Here is an 8,861-nt window from a genome sequence, read left to right on the forward strand (position 1 = left end):
GATCAAATATTTTGGGTATTACTATCCTAGTAGGGGTCCCCACAACATAGACAATACCTCAACCACACACACACACACACACACACGTGTACCTGGTATTTATCACGTTATGAGACCAAATGACATTTTTTAATTCCCCATGAGGAAACAAGCTTATAAATCATACAGAATGAAGTTTTTTGAAAATGTAAAGTTAGATCCATACATATTTAAACACAGACACAATTTGTATTATTTTAGTTGCTGACCAAAACATATTCAAGTTACAGTTATATAATGAATATGTGCTTAAAGTGCACACTGAGCTTTAATTTGAGGGCATTCTCATCAAAATTGGAGGAAAAGTTAAGGAATTGCAGCTCGTTAATTTGTATCTCCCCCCTTTTTCAAGGGACCATAAGTAATTGGTCAATTGACTCAAACGTTGCTTAATGAACAGGCGTGGGCTATTCTTTCATTATTTCTACATCAATTAAGCAGGTATAAGGTCTGGAGTTGATTCTAAGTGTGCCATTTATTTGCATTTGGAAGCTGTTGCTGTGAACCCACATCATGCAGTCAAAGGATCTCACAAGTGCAACAGACAATCGTTAGGCTTCAGAAACAAAACAAATCCATCAGAGAGATATCAGGAACATTAGAAGTGGCCAAATCAACAGTTTGGTACATTCTGAGGAAAAAAAAAAAAAAAATTTATAGATCAACAATATATATATATAGATCAACAGAAAGAAATGTAGCCACATAATGTATTTCCAGTGAGTCTGGGTTGACAGAAAGGGTTATTTCAACTTCATAGAAATGCCACTGTTGACATACTATTAAGCATAATTTATTAATGTTTTATTGATTCTATTTTTCGTTTTTTTTCTATACTACACTTTCAAATACTTTGCTAAACAAATGTCTTAAATTTAAAACGTTCTGTTCCAAAGGAAATCCTCTTCCTGTTTTTTCCAAAAGGAAACGAGGAAACTGATAAGCGTTCTCTACATGCCATACTTCCTTACAGAAAAGACAAGCATTAGCATGTCCAAATAATACTGTCCGTTGGTTAACAAATAGTGTGGATTCATCACACAATTACAGGAGCTTATGTGTAGGTGTGTTTTCTTTTCCAGCCCAGGTGTCTGCCGGTCTGCAGTGAGCTTTTGTTCTTTTGCATCCACAATACTGCATGTCTGAAAGTATCGCGTCATCAGAAATCACATGGCTTAAACGAATCAGGCTCTTTTCTTTTCAAAAGGAGCTCACATCCTCACCACCATACCATAGAAAAGGTTCCCCCCCCCGATATGAATCATGATGAAACACAGATGGTATAGGCCTACAGGAAACGTCACTGCGATCTTATCAACACAGAAGTGAAAACACTTATCAAGTTCCCCTATATAACATTCTACTAATTTTGATTATAAGGCTGAATAACTTATGAAATTGAATAATGTTACTAATGTGCTCAATACTTAAAGGGTTAGTTCACCCAAAAATGAAAATTCTGTCATTAATTACTCACCCTCGTGTTGTTCCAAACCAGTAAGACCTCCGTTCATCTTCGGAACACAATTTAAGATATTTTTGATGAAATCTGAGGGCTCTCTGACCCTCCCATAGACAATTTCATCAAAAATATCTTAAATTGTGTTCCGAAGATGAACGGAGGTCTTGCGGGTTTGGAACAACACGAGGGTGAGTAATTAATGACAGAATTTTCATTTTTGGGTGAACTATCCCTTTAAGGAAGCAAACTTTGCTGGGAATTCTCATTTGCCTGCAGGAAGCAGGCTACACTTCTAAAACAAGGAAATAAGTGACTTTATTTAATCCATATTACAGTATGCCATAAGGTTATGCTATAATATAATTACACGATGAGGATTAGCCTAACAGGAATCCACATTGGCAGATATTGCAGGGTTTTTTTTCTGCACACAGTGAAAGTGTGGTCACAACCAGTGTTGGGCGTAACTAATTACTAAGTAATTAGTTACTGTAATTTAATTACTTTTCCCTTGAAAATGTAAAGTAAGGGATTACTCTTATTTTTTCTGTAATTTAATTACAGTTACTTCTTATGTAATTGAACTTAATACTGTGTATAGACTGTAGAACACTTATATACAATAAGTAATTAAATACTTTTTGGAGAGAGTAATTTGTACAGTAATCTAATTACACTGTTGAAGATGTAATTAGTAACTAGTAATTAATTACTTTTTTAGAGTAACTTACCCAACACTGGTCACAACGAACTGCATTTATTTTCCACATTAAAAAGGTTTAATTTAACTGAATGCTTCTGCTTGAATGATTATGGTTAGAAATGTCTTATATTTTCATTTGATTCCAGCAAACACAGTGACCATCGTGAGGAATTTTAATATAAAGTCACTTTGGATATTATGGTATACGTCACTGCATGCTGTTATGCATATGCCCATCATATGTTTTTATATTTTGGATAATAATTCATAATATGTTGAGATGAAAATGGCATTAGTCTGTTTTCTTTTATCATTTGGAAAAATATATTGTGGTAATCAAATTGTCATGTGAAACTTTCAACTTCAAAACATATTAAATCAAAACAGCAAATACAAAAAAAAACCCAGCATATTTAAAATGACAATCAATCAATTAATAATATTTTTTTTATTTTTTTATTTTTTTTTATTCACATATTAGTTTTTATACACAATTTGTATGTCTTAGAATATGGAAACGCTTCCCAAAATGTGATTACAGAGTACACAAAGATGGGAAGAGGAGTGAACACCTGCAATATTCCAGAAGGAAGTAAACCAATGAGACTTGACTGCAGCATGATTGTTTTACAGTAAATATACTGCTGAAGCTTTGTATGAATAATTGTCTAGGAGTGCAGCATATGCTTCTACATTTCTGATAAATCTGCTGCTTTAGAATAAACAGTCTACAGATAGTTTATGGACAGTTTACAAATTGCACAGCAATATCACCTCCCTTGTGAAATTGCAGAGGGGGAAATCTGGAAGCAGAACAGAACATACTTCAGATTTCCAGAGTGCTGTGTGACGAGTCAGAAAGAGGACATTTCTTCCTTAATGCGAAATTCGTAGTAATGACAAAACCATTTCACAGAAATGTGAACAATATCCAGCAAAAAATGTTTCATTCCAGCCTTTTATTCAACTCTTATCGTTCCTGACCTATTTATCTCCTTCACTCTGCAACTGTCTGAGTGCTTTTACAAGATGAACTTGATAAAGCACAGCAGGTTCAGTCCAACTAGTCTTGTTTAAATATAATAAAAACTCTTCCTGGATCTTATAACAATTATCAACATTACATGTTTACTCTGAGCAAATGCTATCTGGTAAGTGCACTGACTTATCATTAACATATTATTCCCGAGTTAGTATCTTGTTCTGTGATGAGCTGCCATTCTCCTGTGTCAACAGAGGACGCAGCCAAGTAAAACAGATAGTTTGTTGAAGGCATTTGTATGTATATGCGGGTTAGCAGGAAAACTGAAGCCAGGAAAACTTCTTATGAAGATGATACTACTGATGTAAATAAGAACTGTGACATCATTTTTCTTTCCTTTTTATGCAAAACTCTCTGCTTGTGGAAAGGTGCGGAAAGTCCAGGCCCGTTTTCCCCGAGTGTTAATGGCAAACTGACCAGCATTCAGTAGCACAGCTATATTTTGTCCAGTTTCTAATAAGCCCCACGATGCGTCTTTCTGTTCCTTTTTCTCAGCCAGTCAGACTACCCTTATTTTCATGGTAATGTCAGCTTAAATGACAAATAGAGTCTGCATTTTCAGTAAACAAGCTTCACTGCTCACATGCCATTCCATATAGTTTTCTCATACTATTGGCTTTTGAAAAAGGATTAGTCAAGACGACTTAATTGATCATTTATTTAGCAATGAGTACTTATATGAAAAGCTTATAATTATAGGCATTTTTGGGAAGTGTTCAAATAGGCTAAAGTGTCATGAAAAGTACACTGGATTTCTTCAGAAACAGGGCAACTGAATTTCCTTTTTTTTGTTCTTGTGCATTAAAGTATGTACCCATTAGGGTTATATATGTTATTATATTTTAAAAAATTTATTTTATACCCTTTTAGATATGTATTATGTGTAAACACTGTATAGCCCATTTACAGTAAATAATGTGCACATCTGTACAGGTCTTCTGATTCTTGCTTATTATTGTTTTTATTTTTTTTAATTCTACTGACCTTTTATGCCAATATTTATGCAAGTACCCAGTGTGTTTGTGCACACCTGGCAAATAAAGCTCACTCTAAATCTGATTATTATGTCTGCGTTGTTTAAAATGCATGTTGTAGACACTTTTCATTTTTTAATTCAAGTTTATGAGCTAAAATAAAACGTGTAATTTGTACTACTTTACTATTGTCCATTTTACTGTTACAAAAGTTAAGCCGATAACATTAGTGCCTTCTTGTGGATAGACGTGTATTATCATGACTAACAGGAAAGTCAGAGCAATCGTGTCATAGCTTACTAGTCGAATTTCATTCAGTATAGTCATGTTTCTGGGCACAAACATGTCAAAATATCATACGTTTGGTATAAACAACATCAGCTAAACTGACGACGGCGTAGAACGTCGTTTAAGACGCGTGTCATTTTGACGCGAATGTGTTCCTAAAGAAGCGCTTGATATTCGTAATATAGCACGGTTGCAAGGCGACGATATCTGTTCATCAACAATAGGGAGGTGTTGTGTTAGGGAATACGTTTACAGTAAGCCGGCAGATCTGGAAGAGCACAGAGGGGGGGAGGGGAAGAGCATTTGTAGTACCAGGAAAAGTATTACTGACAACCTACCCTTACTGGAACCCTAGTGAGGGCGGAGCTAAACTAGAACATGACTGGGATGCCACTACAAATAACAGAGGACTTCAGCACGGCAGAGTGAAGAAACACTAACTTCTCTGAACAAGACACCAGTTCTCTCAGCCAGCCAGAGTAGAGACAAACTACATTGGATATTACAAAAAGTTCTCCTCTCCCAAAAGAGACTCAAAGGTAAGAGAGACTTTCAGAGTCTTCTTTTGAAATTAGAGTATTTATAAAGTGCTTTATACAGTATAGTTTATCTCTATATCATTTTATGATTAAGCCTTACCTTATATACTTATATAAACACATAAATATGTAGCCTATCTTGTTTATCATGTAAGAAGGACTAAGAAAAAGTAATGCCAACAAATCATAATTTGATCAAGCTTAAGTTAAAATAATTTTATACTAGAATAAGGGTGACTTTACGACATGTACTTCAATCTACAATGATTTAGTTTGATAACTGGCTTTAAATCACTATACTTTAAAATAGACATTTACTCCAATTCAGTTTTACCGAATGTACGTTTTCTGTGGTACTAATCTAAAATCTTTCTTCTGTTGCCAGCTTTAAGAGGCTCACTCTTTCGCCGTAAGAGCTGCACACTGCTTGGTATTCCCGGCAGCTGGAGGTTTGTGCGTAGCGCCATGGTCACCCACAGCAAGTTTGACAACGCAATGAGCAGCAGCCTGTTTGACGCAAGCATGCGGCTGCCGTCTCACCGTTACAAGACCTTCAGCTCGAAGCTGCAGTTCCAGATGGTGCAGCATGCCGTCAGGATGCTCCAGGAGAGCGGCTTCTACTGGGGCTCCATCTGCGGCAAAGAGGCCAATCACGTGTTGAACTCAGAGCCCAGCGGGACCTTTCTGGTCCGAGACAGCTCGGACAACCGGCACTTCTTCACGCTCAGCGTCAAGACCGAGTCGGGCACCAAGAACCTGCGGGTGCAGTGCGACAACAAGTCCTTTTCCCTTCAGACGGACTCCAAGAGCATGCAGTCCGTGCCTCGCTTCGACTGCATGCTGAAGCTCGTCCATCACTACATGCCCTCGTCCAGAAGCTCTCTGTCCATCGGGAACTCGAGGAACTCGTACTACATCTACACGGGGGGCGAGAAGATCCCTCTGGAGCTGTTGAGACCCCTTCCTTGCATAATGTCCTCCCTGCAGCATCTCTGCAGGAAGACGGTCAATGGACATATAGACGTTTCCAGCAAAAGAGAGCAGCTGCCTCAACAGCTGAAAGACTTCTTACAAGAGTATGACGCTCCCATTTAAAGAGCTCCGGCTAGCGAAGAAACGAGAAGTGGTGAGGGAGCTAAAGCTAGGTCCAACTCGAGGGTAAAGCTTGTTGGGCCAAGAAGTATTGAGCTGTTCATGAGTACATACATGGAGTTTGCCAGTCAACCGTGTGCGGTCATGAGTACTATCACTGATGCATTCTTATGTGACTGATCTTGAAGCACCGTTCTTGCCGTAACAGTCTCGATGAATGCACGTTTGTACTGTTTTCTGTACCAGTGCCAGTATCGTAACCCACTCTGTGGGCACCAATCACTGCCTCTGCACTGCCCCGAATCTGTGAGCTCCGCCAAGCAGGGAGACAGCGAGCCAAATATTTCTTCCAAGTAAATATTTGTGCCTTTCAAGCAAAAAGGAAGACGCGAGTAACAGCACAGCACTGAGGCATAGCAGACATGCCACTGAGAAATGACTTCTGGAGTCAAAGCGGTTCAGATAAAGCACGCCGGGACTGAACACAGATTGAGATGGACACATGTCGATATTCTGCTTGTACTTGAAAAAGCGACACTTTGGAACAAAATGTCTGTGTTTTTTTAGTGGTTCGTGTCAAGAGCAGTTCAAAGCAGACTGCTTGTTATTGAATGTATTAACATACATGAGTGTTTTGTGTCTCACCCATGTTTCACCTTGTCCCACATGATGCTGTTTACACACCTGAAGACGCATTTAGATCGGTTATCTTTTGTAAAGACATCTCAACCATGTTTTGATGTTACATATTTATATTTATAAAAGCAAGGAAACATTTCAGTAATTTATTAAAGAGCACTATTTTTGTAAAAAAATGAACTCCATGTCTTTGAGTTTTTCATTTCTCACAAGTGTTTTACCTGAAAAGGTCTGAAATAGTTCAAAATGTAGATGAATCAGAGTTTGCCGGCACCTATGATTCAGATTCCCGGAGCGCCTCGTCTGGAAGGGTTAAAGTTGATTCAGAGATATTCACTTTAGCGAGCGGGAATGCTCCTCCCCTCACGCTCTCTTCCAGTAAGACTTTGACTTTGATACGAGGAAGCTCGGGATTACAGTTAATGTTTTAAACAGTATTTAAGAGAACAACCTTGGACAGTGACTTAATATCTCGCATGCGGGAACAAATGAGCGGATTACATAAGAGAAGAAACATAACTCATTGTTTCTGTGAATGATAATAAAGTTACCGTTTCTGTTAGTTTACCAAAAGTATGTGATCAGATTCTATTTACAAAACAGATTTAATATAATACCACTAGCCAAAGGTTCAAACACACCTACTTGTTCTTCGTTATTACTATTTTTAAAACAATTGTCAAAACTATGATAACTAAAATGGATGTCTTTTTTTTTTCTCTCAATCAACTTCATTTCATACTTTTTTAACAGCATTGAGGGAGTTCATATGTATGCCACACACTTGTTCCTTCACATTTCACTAAAACAAAAAAATAGATCAATAAAAATCGAATAAATCCTAAAAATATTTTATTAAAGAAATCCATACACAAAGACAGTTTATATTAAATTCAAATTCAATTAAACAGAAGCCATCGAAAATATTAAATATTAATGCAGTAAATGTTCAGTCCTTTGACTGGTAGTGTAAGAGTAGCAACAGCTGATCTCTCTCTCTCTCTCTCTCTCTTTAAACAAGTGTAGCTTTACTTGGTAGAGACTGTGATAAAGGGGAAGAGGTGTGACTGCTGCAGCTCTTTTGAACTCAAGTCTTCTGGGAAACCAATCAGGTTTCTAAAGTCACACTGTGTTGTAGGGTGCCTAACAGAACTGGAATGTACTGTACTTACACAGCTGGGGAGTGTGTGTGTGTGTGTGTGTGTGTGAGGGTTTGTCTGAGAATGTGTGATAGAGAGCGATTGTACCGTATTTATATGAGCAAGGCAATGTGCATGTGACAGTTGGTACATCGCCAGAATCAATATGTTCATATCAGACATTCATATCTGAGTTCAGACCTTGATAAAGTTACTTTTTAGCCGTCTAGTGCTTCTCGCATGGCAGTCAAAAATGACAGAATTATAATTTGTTTTATTGTCTACTTCAATGAAATGAATGTACTAGTTTGATCATTTGTATTTTTTAGGGTATTTTATGGTACTAAATTATATGTATGCAGTAGTTATAACCTATTTATTACCTGTTAACCATTTTTGAAGCATAGACCTGAAAATAAAATTCCGAACTTAAACTGTCTTGAATGCTTTGAAGCACAGACTAAGTTTGGTTTACTTTTTTTAAAGAAGACACTTTGCAGATTATTGCTGAAGTAAAAAAAAAAAAGTGAATGTAAAAGCAGTATATGAGTTTATTGTTGTGAAAATTTTATATTTTATATGAAATATATATTTTCCAAACAGTTCTACTTTAAATGTGTGCTACTCTGAGAAAATAAAAGCCATTAATGGAAACAAGTTATGTTCCAAATTTGAGGTTGATATCAACAAATGAGGACCGTTTAATCTCTTTGAATCATTTCCTTGTTTTTTATGTATTTATTTATTGTGCATGTTCGCATCATCCAGTGTTGTTTAAAACGCTATACATTTCATGTGCTTTCAACCCTTCAAGAAATATTACTGAGCTTGGCAATAAAACACAAATGCAAATGCTTTGAGGTCAGGCCCATGGATTGAGTGAACAAAATGTCAAATTTGAAATGAGTTTTGGTTGCACTGGAAAAACGGTTTCACCACAGAGA

At 36.9% G+C, this 8,861-nt stretch overlaps 1 protein-coding gene across 1 annotated transcript; it reads left to right on the forward strand.

Moving 5' to 3' along the window:
* The first annotated feature begins 4,904 nt into the window (after positions 1-4,904).
* LOC107740149 (suppressor of cytokine signaling 3-like) lies at positions 4,905-6,958 on the forward strand. Its single transcript, XM_016552519.1, has 2 exons — positions 4,905-5,047; positions 5,433-6,958. The coding sequence occupies exon 2, from the start codon at positions 5,513-5,515 to the stop codon at positions 6,140-6,142; it is 630 nt and encodes a 209-aa protein (XP_016408005.1). The 5' UTR covers positions 4,905-5,047; positions 5,433-5,512; the 3' UTR covers positions 6,143-6,958.
* Positions 6,959-8,861: the final 1,903 nt, after the last annotated feature.

The sequence above is a fragment of the Sinocyclocheilus rhinocerous genome, unplaced genomic scaffold, assembly GCF_001515625.1.
Source record: "Sinocyclocheilus rhinocerous isolate Xijiao unplaced genomic scaffold, SAMN03320098_v1.1 scaffold2960, whole genome shotgun sequence".
Taxonomy (NCBI): domain Eukaryota; kingdom Metazoa; phylum Chordata; class Actinopteri; order Cypriniformes; family Cyprinidae; genus Sinocyclocheilus; species Sinocyclocheilus rhinocerous.

Bases quoted from the DNA above. Each gene is read 5' to 3' on its own strand.
- LOC107740149 (XM_016552519.1), top strand. From the start codon at position 5,513: ATGGTCACCCACAGCAAGTTTGACAACGCAATGAGCAGCAGCCTGTTT.